The sequence below is a fragment of the Neopsephotus bourkii genome, unplaced genomic scaffold (genome assembly GCF_033783945.1).
Source record: "Neopsephotus bourkii isolate Nb327-2 ecotype Australia unplaced genomic scaffold, CSIRO-AGI_Nbou_v1 NB_1016, whole genome shotgun sequence".
Taxonomy (NCBI): Eukaryota; Metazoa; Chordata; class Aves; order Psittaciformes; family Psittacidae; genus Neopsephotus; species Neopsephotus bourkii.
The window spans coordinates 2,064,976-2,085,541 of record NW_026901505.1 but is presented as its reverse complement, the minus strand read 5'-3'; the positions used below and the strand labels follow the sequence as shown (position 1 = coordinate 2,085,541).

The window sequence follows — 20,566 nt, the reverse complement described above, 5'->3', positions numbered from 1 at the left end:
CTCCTAAAAAGTGTATGGCATGTCAAGGAGAGGTTAAGAATTTGAGTAATTCCTTACCCAGGAGTTGCTAGGTGAGGTTCTCTGGTGGGCAATATGCAGGATGTCAGGCTGTGTGCTTGAAACAGTCCCTTCAGGAGTAAAATATTGGGACCCATCAGGTTACTGAAACACAGCAGAGCTCAGAGTCATACAGCTCCAATTTAGGTAACCAAAACTGTGTTAACTAAATTGTACCCCACTGAATTATGCTGATGTCTCTTTTTAATCTTCACCAGAGCACAGCAGCAGTCTGCAGGCCCAGACCCTGCTTCCTTTTTGGATGTTACTGAGAATTTCACAAGAGCTGGGTGGGTGGGTAGGTGGAGCTGCCCTTGTTAGCAGAAAGCAGAAAATCTTCTGTTTCCATTTGTCTAAGTCATAAATCAACCATTAAGGAGAGGTATTCAAAAGCTGAGAATATCTGGCTGCAGCAATTTTTATTTTTCAGAATTTATTTTTAGTCATAGACTAAATGAAAACAGGATTTAAATTATTTTCTTGGAGGTGGATTTTTAATGGTTGATTTGGGCAAGGAAATTCCAAAATTTCAGTTCTGCCATTTGATTGTAGGTAATTCATGGAGTTAGAGGTTTGAGTTTGCGATTTTCTTTTCATGATTTAAAATGTTCGTACATTATATGTACTAACTGCTGCTGCTATGTTGCAGGAATGTTAAGAGAATACCATTTGAGATACTCTAGTATTTAATAAAAAGGATAGCTGTTACATAATGTCCATGGAAATACTTCCTGAAAAGTCAAGTTTGGGTACTCCAATTACCACAAGTAGAAAGGATTCCCACTTCACAGTCACTTAACCAGTGATCTGGTGTCAGGTCCAGTTGAAAAAGCTAAAAATGCTACAATGGAAGCAGGAGACCCCTTGGTTTTAAGAAGATAAAGTGGGTCAGTTTTTACCCATGAGCAGCTGCCCTTTATGTTTTTCAAACAAATAACAAATAAAACAGCCCTTCCCCCAGGATATCTAAATGATGTCAAGCTGTGATATGTTGTTAACTCTATTGTTAAAAGGATGTCACGAATCTATGGAAAAATAGTGTCTGGATGAAGATAGAGCACATTTTGTGAATTCCTCAGAGGAGTTTTCAGAACTGTGCTCAGAAAACTACAAAAAGAAGAAAGCATGAGGAAAACTGTCATTAAAATTTGATACAGATTTGAGTGAAAAAAAAACCATCCTGGTTTGTTATGGCAGACAGATAAAAGAGAAAAGTTCGGATGGAAATTCTCCAACCATCATGAGAGTTGACTCTTTTGGCAAGTTAGACCAATCACTTTCTGAAGGGTTGAGGTTTCTCTCCATACCTCAGAGGAACTGGAGTAGTTATGCAAGTAGAAAAGCCTTTGCTATTCTGTTTGGCAGAAACCTCAGAGCTACCAGTACAGGAGAACATTCAGTAGCACTCAAATAGGCAATGAATATTCATAAATAATGAGCGTTCATTACATTTCAATTTGCTTTGCTGGCCACCATGTCACTAAGACAATGGCATCATAAGGGAGAAGAATGGCATTAGGATTAGAGAAATATTTGAGAGATACTACACCGTATGGCAATGAAGTTTTGCCAGACATTTTTCCAACCTTCCAAAATGCACACACCAGCAGATGATAAAACATTTTATTATCTTAATATGAATAATATTTCTGAACAAATTCCTCTAATTTAGCTTTTTTATTATAGGATACCTTTATTATCGTTATGTTGAGAAAAGATGTATTTTCACTTCAGTCTCCTGCTGTTTTGGGCAGAATACAAAGGAAAAGGTTTTTGTGAATTGTGGTTTGTAAATGAAAGCCAAAAACTACTGATTTTTTTTGAGAACTCATCTGGATGTTGTACAAGGTCATGATTACGAAGGAATGGTGTTCACAGCAATTTGCAGGTATCTGGATATCTCCAAATGTTTCATGTTAGGCATCTCACTATTTAAATACCCCAAAGCAATTGGTGATTATGATAGGTCTGTGTTCTTGTGGAACTTAAGTCTAAAGCTGTGCATCAGCTGAGTGCTAACAATCTCAGGATTAAATGCTTAGATGACAATGTTCCACCAAATTGGAATTTAAAATATTCTGGTTAGAAAAATTCACAGATAATGAACTCGTGATTCTTTCCATCTCAGGCTGCACATCCTCTCACTGAACTGAGAGAAGACCAATGTGAACATTTAAGTTTCTCTCTTACTATCCATTGTACCAAGGGTTTCCCCAACAAAAATGAGTGTTTGACAAAGCTCCTCCATGTCTGAGGAAATGAGTTAAAAGCATAAACCTGGAAACTGATGCAGAAAATGGAACCACCAGAGTGGGATGTTCGGAGTGGTTATCCTAATCAGATGGGTTGCCATCAGAAAATTATTAATGTTAGCAGTAGAGAATAAAAATAAACTACTAATAATTAATACTGAAATGGAGACAGGCTTTGTGTTTGGCCCAAATCCAGAATACAAGGTTTTCAGGAGTGCATGGCATTGCAAAAAGTGTGCTTTCATTAGGTCATTAGTGCAACTTCATAAAGTGTTTTTTAAAATCTCAACCCAAACTGTTTGCTGAGCATAACCAGAAAGCTTTGTGTGTCACAATTAGTGCTTTCTGCTTCCCACCTTCGTTCCAGGAATTTATAGTTCTCTTTGTGACAAACCAAATCTTTAGTGTGAAAGTGACTGTAATATAAGCACTGCTGGTTTATGACCTCATTGAGCAAAATGAATAGGGTTAGGAAGTTTGTTAAAAAGATCAAGAATTTATGAAAAACTTGTCTGAAATTTAGCAGTTCAAATTTCTTTCTCAAGAGTAATTCAAATATTCAGATCTGCAAAGTAAGGTATACTGTGAGGTGCTTAACAAGATACTGTCCCTCATTAAGTGGATATTTAGGAGTTTCTGAACTTCTGATCCATTTTTGTGAGTCAAATGGTCACCCCAAAGCATAGGTACCCAAAGCAATTTTTTCAGCAATTCTTGGACCTAAAGCCAAACCACTGAAGCACCAAGGTGCCTAAAGCTGCAGGCAGGTATTTAGTGGGATTTTTAAAACTCCGGCTACAGAATTTCAGTGCCTGTCTGCAGGTACTTTGAAAATTCCATTAGATGCGTACTGGAACCCATGGATAGCTGGGTTCTTCCAAAACTCTGGTCCCAAATGCTGCTGGAGCCTGTGTGCTTTTTACTGTACTACTGCTAAAGTGTCTGCTAGCAACAGGATTATAAGGAAATTCAAAATTAATTATGTTTGGTTAATACCATATCATTATGGTTTTGTAGCAACTCTCTCAGAGGTTCTGTATCTATCCCGTGAAAAAGCAAAGTGTGTTTCCCACAGAGGTCCCTTTTGGATTGTGAAATGCCAGCAGACGTGCTAGATCTCCCCTGCTGTTGGAGACTGAACAGGCAGCTCGCATTGCTGTTCGCTGAAAACCTGGCTTGCATATGGAATTCATAGGTTTGGTGTTACCTTATCCATACTGAGTGGGAAGGCCAGCACTTGGAGGTAAATTGCAGCCCTGACCGCAACGCTGCTCGTCTTTCCAGCTGCAGCTTTAGTTTGTGGGTTGGAGTTTGAGGTCACAGCGCTTTGCTGCAGTACATTCAGGTGAGAGCATTGCCCAACTTCCTGAGCTTTTCGAGGAGCTGAAGAGGGGGAAGAAGTATTTCTGACCAGTTTGGCTCTTTGAGGCACTGAAGGGTAAAGCAACTCTGATTAGGGGCCCTTTGGGGGAAATTATCCCTTTCCTGGGATTGTGTTGCCTCCTTATTCAGTCCCGAGCCTGAGCAGAGGTGCCTGCTGGAAAGCCCAGAGGCAGGTGCCTGTTCAGTATCAGCTGCCAAATAGTTTTCATGGGGTTGTTTCTGGCACTTCCTACCTATGGTATCATTTTGCTGAGGTCCCTTGGTACTTTTGGGAGCCAGTGCAGAACTCTCAGGCCTCCAGGCTTCCAGAGGTGTCTGCCCATCCCTGCTCACTGTATAGCAGAAAGAGGATCCTAATTTAGGCAGACTGACTTAGTCAGAGCTGGAGTCTGACTTCTTACATGCTGCAATGCCTTAGGTAGGTGGTCTGAATATGGCCCTAAATAAATAAATAAAAACATAGCATGACTTTATCAGACACATTGAAAGAACAACTTCTCTAAGCTTTTGTAGGCTTGAGTCCAAAGTATTCACTCCCGGATTTTCAGCGTGCTGGTTTTATGTGGTGTCATTGCTGGACAGATACTATGAACTATAAATATATTTTTATGCTTGTGTTTTTGCAAGTAAAGCCTAAATGGCTGGGAGGGGGTGCTTGACCCTGCATTCAGAGCAGCACAAAGAACAGAGGAAGAAACAGTCTGAAAGACACTGCACAGGAGAGACAAGGGGGTCTCAGTCTTTGCAACACAATCAGGGCTGTGGCTTGAAATGCAATTCAGGTTACGTCGCCTCCATTGCTGTCCCACTGCCATCACAAACATGGGCTGAGTATTATGTTGCATTCCTGAATCAAACCTCTACAGCAGCAATAATGATAATGATAATACTAATACTACTACTATTAATAATAATAGCAGCAGCAGCATTGTTTTTTTAATTTTTCTTATCCACCCTCCTCATCCCAGGTAGTCATAAGTTTGTAGTGTATTTCTGTCCAGGACAGCAATTTAGGTAAACCTTTTCATCACTGGGATGCTTTTCTTACAGAAGAGCCAGATTCCCTACCCTTTCCCTTGGCCCAGGGCCTGGAAACCTGAGGCCATCCATTGGACCTTGGTGTCTCTGTTGGCAGCTCTGTGTAACCTGTCATGGAGACAGCCTGAGCACAATTTTTGCACATGATGAATATGGATCTTTGCTGCATCTGGCAGGCTGCAACAATGAATGCAGAAGACTGTCATTAATAGGCAATAAGAGCAGAAAGCAACATTAATGGGAATAAGCCTTTCTTTTACTAGGACTGATTATTACTTTTTTGTTCTTGGCCTGTGACTAGATCGAGCTGCAAATAACAGCTACCAGCAATGTGTGCATGCATGTGTTTTGTTGTCGGCTGGTTTTGATCTGAAATATTTAACCATGGTATCTTCAAAGTGTGACTGTGTCATACATTCTTGTACACGAATAGATTTCAAAGATGAAGAGCCTTGCTGCTCTATGTTTAGTCATGCCTTCATCTATAAATTTATGGCAGTATTATGGTTTAATGAATTGAACAAGTCCCAGAACAACAACAAAAAAGCTTTTTTGTTTGAATTTAGATATTGCATACTTTGTTCTTCAAATGAATAATAAAACCAATATGTTCCTATAGTGGTAAACTTCAGGCTAACTTCGTCTCACATTACTAATCAAGTACTCAAGGATATGTGTGTGCCCATATACATATGTGTGTGTGTGTGGTAAACAACGTTTTTAGTCATGGTGCTAGACACAGGCTGAACATTCGTATTCCAATAGTAATAGGCAAACCTCTGAGAACAGATGGAGCAGAGTTCAGCACAAAGGTTTAATCCTATCAGGATGATTCCTGTATGGCCATCTGGATAATCCGGCGCACAAACTCAGTGCCTGTTAAAAATACAACGGAGGCCAAGATTAGCGTCACAGATTTTCCACTAGACTTGTTCGTATTTGACTTTATGATTCTCAGACTCCAGAAAATTGCATTAGAGAGCAGCTTGTGATTTGTGAGAGAAATCAGATGAGGAATAAGAACTCTTAGGGTACTTGAATTTCCCTTGAAGAAACTGGATTACAGTCACTCCCTGTCCCTGCCACGACTGCTTTGTGTTTCCATGCTGGCTGTTATGCTTCTGAAAGATGGTTACTACGAGCTCTCTGTTGTGGGCAGACTTTCTGAATGCTGCTGAACAAAGAGACTGCAGCTAAAAATTAATTTTGGTTGGGGCTCTTGCTTTTATAAGGATAAAACAAATTCTTTGTTTGCTGTAGAATCCGTATCAGGTGAACATCTGATTGTTGCGCTATATAATACATATATAAGGTAGTGGAGGTTTTAACTGAGTCGGGAGAAGTAGAGTTCTGGTTTTTTTCTTTGTGATAGTGAAAGATTACATAAAACTGTAATTAATACTGATGCTTAGTTTGGGGAAGTGAGAATTTAGATTGGGTTTGAACTAGGTGCGTAGATACTGTACTATTTAGATACAGTACCTATATATATCATTGACCAAACCTGGCCAGTTTGGCTATAGCATACCAGTGTACATCTGAACAAGAGGACTGGCTGCTCTTGTGCTCCATGTGCTCAGCTTTTCACACCTTGCAGGGATGGGATGCTGTGCTTTAGGAGCTTTTATCCAGTCTTATGCTCTGATTCTAGAGAAAATTGCTGTGAGTGATTTACAGTTTTAAGGCACTGATAGAAAATGAGACCAGGGTGACAGTAAAACAAAGCATGAATTTAGAAAGAGAGCCCACTGCCCTTCTGATAGGTTGGGATTCAGCAAAACAGTAAACCACAGTGTTAACATTAAGCAAATGACTTGTTCCATCCTATGAAATGCTTTACTGGTTTAGGTTCTTAGCAGCACTGAAGGACCAGTAAGTTAAAGTAAGTAGCTTTTGGGGTATGCAAGCTAGGCAGAGATGTTTGTTTTGACAAATTTTTAGGGTTGATTTATATTACACATTTTGGGCTTCCATTCGCAAGGTTGTCCTCATCCTCACACAGAAATTGCATCAATGTGACTATTTTTAAACTTTAGCGCACTTAAACAGATGCAGTCTCCTTTCTGGACATGCTTATTGTTTTTAAAATAGTCACATTGGCTTAGCTGGACTCTAACTTCATCAGCGGAAGTTAAATCAGCAGGAAGCCATTGAAATTGAAATGTGGGAGGCATATTAGATTTTTTTGTTTTACTAAAAAAAAATTTTAAAACCCACATTCAGGTAAACCAGTGCAATCCCATGCATATATCACACCCCAGTCCCCTGCATGCCACTGCCTTTGGCTTCCCATCTTTCAGGAACACTCTTCCTGTGCCTTTGCAAGTGGCCCCATGGGGAAGGAGTGAAGAGATTGAGGTGCAATAATCTAGGGGTCTGAAGTAAAGCAGTTATCTTTCTTGGGGTCAAAATGTGCCTGTGTATCCCTGAGGGAGGAAGGTGAGCTGCAATAGTGACTGATCTGGTGCTTGGGTCCAAGCAAACTTGTCCCCAGCTGTGGAGCTGGAAGCACTGCCAATATGGGGAGTTGAAAGCACTGCCACCTTACTGTGATATTCTTGGATGTGCTGTTTCTCCTCCTGACCCAATGTGTGTATATCCTATGTGCAACTAAGCTGCTCTGAGATAACAGAGACTGCATCAGTGCTGGAGCAGAGTTTTAGTGCTGACCATTGGTTTAGGCAGAGTGCTATGTTTGGCTGAGGCACCCACAGCAGTTTCTTTATGTCTGACTCAAAATGAAAATCTTCCAACTTGGGGCAGAAATAATGAATGTAAAAATTATAGCTTAAAACCTGCTATAAATTTCCTTGAAATAAAATACCAGAACATATGTAAAAAAAGCCCCACAGTAAAATTGTTAGACTTCTTGAAAAAATAAAAAAAATATACAAAGTATATATATATTTTTTCAATAATGTTAATAAATATGTTACTTATATCTATTCTTGTTTTGGCTGACCTAATATAGAGAAATAAACCAAATTTCTAAGTGTTTTTGCAACATTGCATTTTTCTTAAGTAATTTATTATTTGCCAAATGAACATGACAGATTTCTTTTGGAGGTCAACTTTTACCAACTTGCAGTGAGATGCTGAGGGCTCTTACTGTTTTATTAATTTTTGGAAAGCAGGAGGTGCCTCCTAAAGGAAAAAAAGCAAACAAGCCCAAAACCCCCACAACTTCCGTGGTGTGAAAGGTTTGAAAGAATGAGTGAAAATGCATTTCTTGCAGTCATGCACAGGTAATTAAATTATTGGTTTTATGGAAATTTTTAAAGTAAAATACACAGCAGATTATTATTATTTTTTTTTTTTGTAACACATTTCTCATTATTCTGGATTGCCTTCTTTTTCCATGAAATCATTTTTCAGACAGTGATCAACAACGAGCTTTGGAAATCATTAAGGGAAGAGAAATACAGAGGGCTCCATGAAACAAAACTTTGCTAGCCGAGGCATCAGCAAGGCTAAAAGAGAAACACTGGATTAAGTATTGATTCTAAGTGCAATATTATCCCAAATAATTTGCATTTTCAATTCCCATTAATGGGAACTGAGCATCTAAAATGTTAGGCAGAAAACCACAGCCAATACCCTTAATTTCACTACTTGAACACAGAAACAAAGGCAACCTTCCCTCCCTTCCCCCAACCTGGAGGGATTGCACGGCATGTATATTTTTGGTTCAGTGATTTCACCCAGTGCAGATGTCATGAAGAACCCGGGAGGAGGTTGCCATTTTTGGAGGGGTGTTGTAATATTTAAAGCTCACAAATGGTAAGTCCCAAATATCAAGATGCTATAAAGAAGGGAGCTGGGAAGGGGGAGCAGGGCATCACATCCTCATGCCTGTGTTGCATAAAACTGTGTGAGTTATCTCCTCGAGAGGGAAACCTCTGTTACCCTGTTTCCTGCACAGCAGCTGCTTATTGTCAGGAGAGAATAGGAGAGTGTGCAGGCTGTGATATGAAAAAGGAAAGCAGGAAGATCATCACTTTACTAAGATAAACAGCAAACGCATTGTTTAGCTTGAGAGTGAAGATTTAATGCTCCAGTACAACGTGTAAAAACTCTGCCTCATTCCCTTTCCCTGAAGTGCCTATGACTAACTCTTTGAGCTGGTCTTGTGGACTTTTCCCATCCAGGCTGGTTTCAGAAACCTCAGTTGCTTTCAGTTGCTTGCACTGGATAAGGCTCCAGCAATGCTTCCACACACTAGACTGGGAGTGGTGTCATTGCATGGGGACACATTTTTGGGTTCACCCTTTCAGCATGTTCGAAGTAGGTGAGCAGTTGATAACAACTGCTGCTTCTTGGGAACAAGAATATTATTTTAGGGGAAAAAACAACAAAACAAACCCTTGGATATTTGGTTTATTCACTCAAACTGGCAAATTTGGGAAAAATGATAATTTTCAGTTCTGAAAAAATCACTCTCCCCCATGACAAAAATCAATCTGTTAAGGTGCTTAATGTGGAACAAACAATGGATGAAATAACCCTTCCTCCTTGTATAACACCTCTAAATCTGTAATTCAAGAAGGGAAGAAACAATATTTTTCTCACCCTTTAAGGAGAAACATACCTTGCCAAACTTAAAATGGTGATCAAAAAGGCCTTGCACATACCAGTAAGTGCTGAACACCTTTGGCTCCAGAGTTCTGTGGGAAAGGAATTTAGGCTCAGTCCATTCCTGGGCACTGTCTTCTTCAGAGTCATAAACTCTATGTGATTTCAATAGCTATGAGATACCTGAGGGAAGATCTACACCAGATGATATAAAAATGCTGTAGAAATCCTAGAGTTAGCATTGAGTTGCTGCTACATTTGAGCAGATATAGCAGCTCAGTTCCTGAAACTGGCATATCAGCATCAGTATGTCAGTTTTGCTGCTGCCAGTTCTTGTGTCAGGTTGAATGAGCTCAGCACTGCACAGGGTGGTCTATATGTAACCAAAGTGTATTTTTGGAATGGGAAACCCCAGTTCCATATACACTAAATAGCTCTTGGCAGCGTTGTGCACTGCCCTGCCCAAATATCTTTAAAAATCTAGTTCTTTCTGCAACTTCTTCAGCTGGGTTTTTAAGCACTTACTTAAGTGGTTTGTTGAATCACATCTTCAATAAGTCATGGTTTTGAGTGCTTAATACTGATTTGTCTTGATATTCTGGAAATTGGTAGTTTGGTGAAAGCATTTAACAGGTTGCAAGATCAGATCCATAAGGTGTGGGTTAATCTGTGGCTCATTTATATATTTAGCCTGGAATTAGGTTTTACCCAAGAAAAAAAGGAAAATTAAATTAAATTCTAGACATTTTCAGTACCTCCTCTAAGATGAAACATAAATCCCCTGCTCTTCTGAGCTCCCAGTTTTAACTGCCTTTATGCAACAATCCATGCATGTCATAATACTCTTAAAGTGAAGAAAAATAAAAGCATGTACCCCATCATTTAAACTCCTGTTGTGATGCAGCAACTGTTGTCTGAGCCTCATCTATGGAATAATGGAGGATGAAACCACACTTCATGATAAAAACTGCAGGCGAGGTCATTCTTACAGTCACCAGCACAAACTGGATATTAATCATAGAGCAAATACGTTTCAGAAGCTAAATAAGAGCAGTCCCAGAGCCCTGCTGATAGCTGTGCATCCCACTAATTCACCTCAGTGAACATTTACCTCTAAGCTCAATTAACCCTTATGCCAAGGCCACCCATAAACTTTCTGGTAAATATGTTGTTTTTCCTCTGGCCTCTGTTTTCTGTCAGTGGAATAGATCATTTCTGTTGGAGGATAAAATGCTATCTCTGTTTATAAATGCAGGTCCCTAATTAAGAATATGAGATGTCTAGTGTGTGTTTGTGAGGGACTTGAATCAGTAGCTCATTGATTCTGTAAATTCATATGTTCGATTCTCCCGAGGGCATCTGCTATTTCTTATGTCTTCAGGTGCTATTTGAGGCAAATAGAAATGCTCAGGAGGCAGATGGATGGTGATGTGGGGGAGAGGGATTTCCTAGTGCAATTGCCTGTGCACAGTTAGTTGTTAAACATATACAAGAAGCTATGAGGAGATATTTGCTGTTGTTTTATTATTATTGTTATTAGTGTTATTAGTATTTTTAGTACTGTTGTTATTCTCCCTTCCAAGCATTGTTCAGAGGCATATTGGAAATGTGGCAATTAGGCCCTGACTGGTAGTGTAGTACTAGTGTCCTGAGCCAAAGTTCAGCGCCCTGAAATGAAATTTAAACCAATTAATCTGTTAGATTTTTATCGCTTGTCCGTGTTTTCTCAGCAATTCCCTCAGCACGTGGCCTTTGATCAACTCTCATACAAAAGCTAAAATGTGTGCCTGCTGCTAGCAAGATGGGGCTGACATTAACATGGCACTCATAAAACAATCAGAGCACTGAAGCCCTCAAACAGACAGGGCATAGTAATATTTAATAAAAGCGCACACATAATCTTCAGAATTAGCATTTTGTGCCTTGCAGTACCTTTGGGAGAAGAGCTTTTATTTGTGGAGTGATCATTATTATAACAAAGAAGAGCTACCTAATAATTTCCACTTTAACTCTGCAATATGCCACGAGCATTTCTGAACCATTATGCTAAACTGTGGCGGGGTAATCATTTTATTGTCACAGTTTGAAGGAAGAAAAATCCCCTATATATCAGTAGCTAGGGGAGTACGGGAACACAGGAACACACTGGCACGCACAGCACACAACCAAAAACTTTACCTTTTTGCTACCCATGTGCTGAAGCTTGTACTTACCATCCTTTGTATTGAGGGTGATCAGATTTTAACAACGTGTATCCTGAGAAAAGATGAAGATTTCAAAGAACACTGTTTCCCTTAAAAGTCATTAATGGTTTTGCTGATAAATCCGTAAAATTTATTGATAGAGATCTTAGCTTTGAAGGCAAAATTCCCATTGGCCTTGATAAATTTGGGGTTGCAGTGCCTCTCTCCAACATCTATATCTGTTAACTCAAACCACAGGAACAGAGCAATGAAACATGTCAGATGTTAACACCAATTTGCCTTGATATTATGCAAAGAAGGAGAACAGCTCATTACAACTCATAACCATTAGGCTATTTCAGCAGGTTGAGGATGTAGCCACATCACCTTCAGCAAGGAGCTGCAAGGTCCATGCCTGCAGTTCTAGGGGTAACATTTAGTTTTCCCTCAGTCCAGTGAGTGCTCTGAAAACATGCAGCAAATGTAATACACTCGTGCCAAAGAGTCTTAAAATCTTAGCTGACCATTAGGCTACCAGACCGTTCTGGTTCTGGTTGTAGTTGGCTGCCAGCAGTTCATTAACAAAAAATAAAATAAAAATATTTGTATGCGTAAGAGTGTGTAATTGTTCTTTTTTCTTATTATAATTCTTCTCTGGACTTAAAGTCTGTTCATGTTATCAATCATGTACACTTCATTGCCTTTATTGCAACTGGTCTAGAGTCCTTCACTGCATTTTTTTTATCAGTAAAGATTCATACTTCAGTTAAAATCTCCTTTTCTGCAGAAAAACTTAGAGTTTATGTAACTTTTTTTCTATTTGCTTTGAAAGCACCATTTTAGAAATGATGCTCTGGTGTTACAGAAGAGCATGTGCAATGAAAATATTTTCAAACAAAATATTTTGTTTTTCTTGGAAATACTAATGTTATAGTTAATTCCAGATAAAAATTCTGGAACTTTGCATTTTGCAGAAAAATGCGGTGTATTTTTGTTTCTCTTGTGACCAAAACAAAATGTAGAAAAATCAAGGTCTTCAGTGAAAAGGTTATTCTGCCTAGCTCTGTTTTTCTAGGGTTGCACAGAAGTAAACACCTTCCAGACAGCACTTTGAAACTTGCCAAATGATTAACGGAAGAAGTATGAAGAGCCGAGGGCCTGAGCTGGCCAGACATTTGTACCAGGGGCATAAATAGAGCTGAGGTCATTGCCTTGCTCTCCTCCAAGTGTTACCTGTGGTGATGCTGGCAAATGGGACCTAATTCTTCCATGTTTCTTCCTTGTGCTCCAAGGAAAGGGCCTGGGAAGGGCAAAGTTTTAGTAAGACCAAAGTCTCAAATGACAATGGCAGTTGCAAATATGTTTGGTGCCTTCAAAAACAGGTAGCAGTCTGGATGCCTTCCTCAGCACGTCTCTTTGGGCTTCTTCGGGATGCAGCCTTCAGTGTAGCCTCCCTTGTGGGGCAGCACTTCCATGCAGCCCTTCCAGTCTTTACAGACACTTGCATTTTAAAATAAGTTATGTGGGGAAAGTTGGGAAGTCCCACTGGTCTTTGTGACTGATTACAAGGGAAAATAAAGCCCTGAAATCTTTTAGGAATGCACAGCACTTATGCTTCTTGTCAGTGCCTTCAAAGGATACCAACCTGCACTGCTTATTAAGCCACCAAGTCCTGGCTTTTTGGCCTCAGGTATGTCAGGAGTTTTGGTGAGGCACTGATTCAGCACAATAGCTATATATTTAATTAACAAAATTAATTTATTAAATTAATTCATTGTTAAAATTAATGTATAACATTACACATGTGGTTGGTCACATTGATTTTGTGGGCAAGAGTGTCCCAGTGAACAGCCACAGTTCAGCAGAAGGTCCTGAGTTTCTGCTCAAAGTCCCCCTGGCTGCCATGGAACTTGGCATTATTTGATACTAAGCTCACACATGTATAGAACATGTGAAGCAGCACAGACAGTGCAGCACCTTGCACCTCTGAGTGCAATGTAGGTACTGCAAAGAACATCATAATAGGAGATAATAGCTTACTCTTTACTGGGGACCTGTAACTGCAGAGCAGTATCTTACATTCATTGTTGAAGTTAATTGAATTTATAATTTTGAATCATAGAATCACTTAGGTTGGAAGAGACCTTTAAGATCAAGTCCAACCATTAACCCAGCACTGCCAAACCTACCACTAAACCATGTCCCTGAGTGCCACATCTACACGTCTTTTAAATATCCCCAGGGATAGTGACTCAACAGCTTCCCTGGGCAGCCTGTTCCAATGCTTGACAACCCTTTTGGTGAAACCTGCATATGTTTTCTGTTAATGGCTTATAGTCTCAAACAGTTTTTATTCACTGTTATTTAGGAAAAAAAAAAAAGTTGCTTGTAGTCTTTCAGAAAAGTAGCTCATTCTCTGACACATGGGAAACTGATTATCTTCAGGTTTTATTGTAGGGGGTGTGTGTGTCCACAATCAACTGGAAATACTGGAAAGGGTGTAATTTGGAAGTGATTTTAATTTTTATTTATGAAAAAGCTTGATTCTGTGAAATGGCTGGATGGCATTTTGAAAAGCTGCTTTCACTGTAAATCCCTCGCCTGAAAGGAAAGCATTTGGTTTTGGACTTTGCAATGGTTTTTATGCACAGTTTTACACAAGTAACTTGAATCCAAACTAAACATATTGAAGTTACTTCTGTGTGTGAGCTACATTTTCATGATGGTAATGTTAGGATGTTTCTTTTGTTAGCTCATGTAAAAGTTAATGCCTGTGCTCTGCCAAGTTTGGAGTAGGGTAATGATTTTTTTTTCTGCCTGTGTGTGTTTGTGTTTTTCACTGGAGCTGGCATCCCCATCAGCTTAAGTAGTGGAAAAGTTTGTGCCTGACACTTACAACCTTTTGTAGGTAGGGACAGGGTGTGTTTGCTCCTCATGCATGCCTTCCATCACTGGTAGTGAGAGTCCGTAGCAGTGCCTACAGAAACACTCACTGCTAAGGGTGACTCAACAGCTCCCTTTCCAGCTCCCTCCTGCTTCCCAGCTCCACACCCACCCTGCCCAGAGGCTGGGAGGAAGGAGCTTCTCACCAGCCTCACCACTCCTGCAATTGGCTCCAACCCACCATAAGGTCACAAAATACTCACAGGGTCTCTTCAGCACTTTATGTCTGGAGCATTTTAAAGTAGGCTTCTGTGAGTGAACTGATTTACTGTTAAAAGTAAATTAATTTACAATTAGAAGAATATAGGGAAGGGATATCATTAAGTAATTCACAGGTGCAAAGGTGTTGACCTGGATGGTGTTAATGTAGGTGGCTTTCACACCCCTCTCCTCCTGGTAAATCCTTACCTGATGAAGTGCCTGAGTGCTCTCCCTTAGTATGTCATCAAACACTCGAAGTTACAAACCAAAGTAACAGCTCAACCAGCCTTTCAACCAAGTGGCAATTCACAGCCAATGCCAGCAACCCTAAAGAAAGAGGTATATATATATATATATATATATAGGTCCTCCTTCCCCTCTACTCTGCCCTGGTGAGACCTCATCTGGAATATTGTGTCCAGTTCTGGGCCCCTCAGTTTAAAAAGGACAGGGACCTGCTGGAGAGAGTCCAGCGCAGGGCAACTAAGATGATTAAGGGAGTGGAGCATCTCCCTTATGAGGAAAGACTGAGGGAGCTGGGTCTCTATAGTTTGGAGAAGAGGAGATTGAGGGGTGACCTTATTAGTGTATATAAATATATTAAGGGGGAGTGTCACGAGGATGGAGCCAGGCTCTTCTCAGTGGCAAACAATGAAAGGACAAGGGGTAATGTAAAATTGGAGCAAGAGGTTCCACTTAAACCTGAGAAGAAACTTCTTCTCAGTGAGGTGACGGAACACTGGAACAGGCTGCCCGGGGAGTTGTGGAATCTCCTTCTTTGGAGACATTCAAGACCCGCCTGGACACGTTCCTGTGTAACCTTATCTAGGTGTTCCTGCTCCGGCAGGGGGATTGGACTAGATGATCTTTTGAGGTCCCTTCCAATCTCTAACCTACTGTGATACTGTGATACTGTGATATATGCAGATACACATATGCAGTTAATGAACTCCTGCTGATTGACATTGCAGAATCAGTGTGGGCAATGTCAGCCCTTCTGTTTTCAGTGGAGGCACCCTCTTCTCTGGGTTCATACCAAAAGAATCTTTCTTTCCAGCATTGAGATTGGCTGGGAGGGTTTTGCCCTTCCTGAAAGAATCTTTTTTCATTGCCAATGAAATTGTTGAAGTACCTGCTTTACTTAAAATGTTATCTAATGGCAGTGGTGTCACATTTATACCTCATACTGTATTAGCACGCAGAACTTGGTGGCATTTGGGATGGAGTTGCTTCTTTACATTGATCTGTATGACCACCCTGAAACTCTACAGCTGAGAGTATGGAGGGATTTTTGTCTTGGTCAGTTTATCTTTACAGTAATGTTATTCCCGTTGCTTCACCACAGTTAAATTCTGAGGTACTCCAGTACTGCAGAGGAGAACAATCAGTATGTGGATGTTTATGTTGCCCTATCCCACCAATATGTGGAGTCAAGCGTGCTTCTGCTTAGATAGTCTTATACCAGATGATCTTACACCAAGATTTGAGCTTACTACTTGGAGCACGTCTTGAGTTTTTAACATCCTCTTGGGAAGCATTTAGTACATGTAGTACCAAGAAAGTGACAAGTAAAAGTGGGTACAGACTCTGTGATCGTGGCACCTGCTTCTTAATTGTCTGGTTGATGCAACATAATTGGAATGACTCAATGGCAAGGTTGTGGGATTTAGTTTGGGGTTGTTGTTTTTCTGTAGTAGCCAAAGCATTAAGCAGAGCAGGGTGGTTTAATACTAAAACAACCTGGATCTGATTGCAGAACAGTTAAAGAATTCCTGAGGGTTACATACTTTTTTATTTAGTCAATATTTTACATAATATTTATGGGATTTGAATGATGAATTTAGGTTATGATGGATAATAAAGCAAGCTCATAGAAGACTGATTTAACTCGGGAATTGCACTTTTCACGCAGAATACAAATAGGGATTTGTCCTGATTTCCAGTTGGTTTCTGCCCATCATGCTGTGAATTTATTTTTTTTTTTTTGTAAATGTAGGCTTTAAAAAAGTTATTTTTTTTCAATGCAGATAACAAAACCAAACAGAAATTAATTGAGAGAAAATACTTCCAAAGATACAGTTTGAGGTCATGCATGTGTACTAGAAAGAACATGATTGCTGAAATCTTTGTGTTAGTAAGGGGGGGAAATGAAAGCTCCTTTTATTTTATTTTTTCTCTAGTCTTCTGTCATTAAAATCTGGTTCTAACAGCAGAATACTTCTCTTTTTCATGTGTGTTGAAAAGCAGCTACACCATGTATCAAAGCCATCAGTCCAAGTGAAGGATGGACTACAGGAGGTGCCACTGTCATCATCATAGGAGACAATTTCTTTGATGGGTTACAGGTCATATTCGGCACCATGCTGGTTTGGAGTGAGGTAGGTGTTGTCTGAACGGTAATGTCTAATAGCTTTGTCTAGCTTACAGCTAGCCTGTCCTTTTTTTATGCTACATGCTAAATCAGCAGCAAATGTTGAGATGTGAATCCTTTCCTCATTCAGTTTTATGAAAATAATTAGTCAAATTTACCTGTGGCAGAAATCCATTATAAGCCAGGGGATTTGCATCTCCTCTCGCTGCCCCTGAATTTAGCTCAGTGTCTTTTATTCCAAGAAAAGGGAAGGATAAATGCCTGTGTGAATAATTCTGCATTTAGCACTATAGCTAAGGGCCCACAGGAAACAAACGTTTAGGTGATCCTGCTTTTCAGGGAAACTGGCTGCTTGTAGCTGCACCTCAATGAGGTGGAGATTGCAGAAATTCAGTGCTTATGAATAGCATATCCTTAAAGTGCAGGTGCTTGGTGTAAGCATAATTTTCATAATAGCAACCAAATACACAGTGTCGTGTCCACAGTGGAAAGTAGATTTATCGTACCTAGTGGGGTCCTCTGTAGTTTCACAGTATCCCCTTTTTTGTTCCTTATCCATTTTTTTGTGGTACCTCTTCCTCCCAGTTTCTTAAATCCTCTCTTCGGACACATAAATAAATGTGGAGTCTGATATTCCCCAAAGCCTGTAGAAAGCAGCATCTGAACAGCCACTTCCAGTGTTACAGGGCCATAGAAGTCAGGGCAGAGTTCCCACTGGCTTCACTGGCACAGGAGGGCAGCTCCAAGGAAAGGTTCATGTTTTGGATTTATGGCTTTCCAAAAGTATTTTTGAGGTTTTATAAGAAATTGTTATTTTCATTATTTCAATACTCAAACACACTAACAGACAAAATAGTATCTTTGAAATACCTGTACTATGCTTACCTTACGTAAGGATCATCTGATGCTTTATGTTATATCCTGTAAATATTAAATCAACAATCTAGATTAATTCATATCCAGCACATTCCCCCTAATGATTCCATTGCACGTATGGCAGCATTTTTTCCATATGAAGAGTATTTTCTAACGTCGTTCATGGGCTTCACTGTTCTCTCTTTCTCCCCCCTCCCTCTCTTTCTCCCTCTCCCTTTCTCATCCTTCCACTTAAGAACAAGTGTGGATGAAAGGGCATTCCAGAAAAGGAGATATATTAAGTGAGCCCTATTCTGAAGCCCTTATGTGATCATGAAAGTGCCCCCTGGGTCCAGTGTAAGCATTTTGTGTGTTAGGATTAAAGCCATTATGGCTACAGACATTTAACAGGGAAAAGTGAAGAGGCTGGGAGGAAAATGCTCTGATTTTGGTACTGCAGACTTGGATCTTTCATTATAAATTTTTATTCTATTTATCAGTGGAATCCATTAATTGGCAATTTCTAATCTCAGGAGAGTAAGTGGTGGTCAAAATGTTGCTGGTAGTTGCAAGGCCTTGTCATAAAATGAATAGTGTTAGAGGGGGTCCAAACCAAAGCCAGTCTGTTGTGAATGCTATAACATTCACAGTTGCAAGTTTACTTTGAGTGAGAGCTGTTTCACTATCTTTCACTTACAGAATTGCTTCCCAGTTTCATAACCTATGAGAGAAATAAAATATCCTATGGGCGGGGGGGGGAGAATCTTTCTGAAAGAAGCAGACAAACGTGCAGAAATGCATGAGCTGTCTGAGTGATCCCTAAATAATAGTGATCTTTAAATAATTCAGATTGCACATACTAGCCACCTATGAAGTACAAAATAAGTTCTTTCATTTGCCTTCCCACTTCTAAAAATATTGCATTTTCAGTCCCCAGGAAGAATATTTCTGTTTTACTTTAGTAGAGTGTAGACTTGAACTGCTGATCCGAATTTCAGTACCATTTCAAACCCAAGGCAGCTTCATCTTGAGTAGCCAGTCAGGCCCAGTTTTGAGTGAACCTGGCCAGGTTATTTTGTCATTGAATTCAAGAAGACTTTTCAAGTTCATCCTGTTGTTTCATGGATCCAAATGAAACATGATTTTAACTAAGCTGCAGAAAAGCTAAAGAAAAAGAGTGAATCTTGTAGTGTTTTCACATGGATTTTTCTAGCTTCACTTTCAGTTATAATTGCAGGTGGTTTGGGGGATGAAGTCTAATATTTAAATTAAGCATCATTTTGCCACAGGCTTTGCATGGGACCTTGGACAAATCACATAATCTGCTTAAAGTTCAATTCCCTTTCTCTGACATAGTAATAAGATTAGTCATCTTCTTTGGAAAGGTGCTGTGAAGACAATTATCATAAAGTTTTTATATTACTCAGACTTTGTTGTAGTGAAATCCATGTAAGTACCCAAGATGCACAGACACTTAAAATATAAATCATACCATGGTTGAGAAGCAAAGTTTAAAGCCAAAAAGAAATATTCATTTTAAGGGTGAATTTGTTGCTGTCAAGCAGCATATGTTATAAATAATTTGAAATGTAAATAATATATTTTTAATTTATTTTACATGTATTTAAGTTTCGTAATTGAAATATTTATATGCTTGAAATGGAGTTGACTGTGTTAAAAAAAGGAGGTTTAAAATGGTTTCTGAAACACATATTTATTATTCAAACATATATTTTAGCTGTAAACACTCTAACATAATTGCAACCTTTCCCAGCCAGAGAGAACTAAATAAAAACTTAATTTGTTACATTAATTTTGTGAAGAAATGCAGATACCCTAAGCCAGTAAGTTCAATTAATCCTTAACTCCCATATTACTTTATAAAAATGACTTTGAGAGCCCTCAATATTTTTAGAGTACAGGAAAATGGGCTATCTAGTGCCTTTTTTTCAAGGGACTTTCATAACTGACCAACAAATGGCATTGGTATATCATGTGCACATGCTGAATCTGGACAGGCCACTCCCAGCAAATAGTCTGTTTGCCAGACAGACTCTGCCTCTCTGTTTGTCCAGTCCACAGACACAGAGAGTTGTTATTTGCAGGTTTTTACCCAGTGTTCTGTGTCTGTGCGTTGTTGCTAATGCTCCAAATTGGAGATGAAGATAAAAATCCCCTGTTGTTTGTCTCACTTACTGGGGGGCTGAAGCTCCAAGAGTCAAGTTTCAGGGCAAATACATGATTGTGAAGACAAAATTAGTTTCTTATAAATATTCACAATATTTGCTTAAAATGAACTATTTCTTCAAACATTTTCCTGCCAAGAACATTCCTCCAGCTGTACAGAGTCAGCTGGAAACAACTTCTTTTTCTTTTATACTAAGAAAAGATGAAGCACTGAAACATCATTTTTTTTACCTTTGTACAGCACAAAACAAGAAGATTATTTTTTTTTTGGTTGGTGGGGTTTTGTTGGGTTTGGGGTTTATTTTATTTATTTTATGCTGCTGAATCAAATTCTGTAACACAGTTTTTTATTTTGCTTTTTATGTTTATTATTGATTTTGGAAGTCTCTGTTTTTGCGTTCTTATTTTGGAGGTCTGACTCATTTTTAAAAAATGAGTGGCACCCTCTTTTTGAAACCCAAGGCTTATTAAGCAGCCTCCGGATCCCCAGAACTGAGGCATGTGAAGTCACTGGTCATGTTTTA

The 20,566-nt window shown here is 39.4% G+C and overlaps 1 protein-coding gene across 8 annotated transcripts in view; it reads left to right on the top strand.

Annotated features, from left to right (window-relative positions):
* The window catches only part of EBF1 (EBF transcription factor 1), a 276,447-nt gene that overhangs the window by 188,640 nt on the left and 67,241 nt on the right, over positions 1-20,566 (top strand). For 4 of the 8 annotated variants that reach the window (XM_061360179.1, XM_061360177.1, XM_061360183.1 and 1 more), the window contains exon 9: positions 16,877-17,007. In XM_061360179.1, the coding sequence (XP_061216163.1) occupies positions 16,877-17,007 (131 nt within the window). Of the gene's footprint in view, positions 1-16,873; positions 17,008-20,566 lie in introns of all 8 variants that reach the window. The other 4 variants (XM_061360178.1, XM_061360182.1, XM_061360180.1 and 1 more) reach the window with 1 other exon arrangement.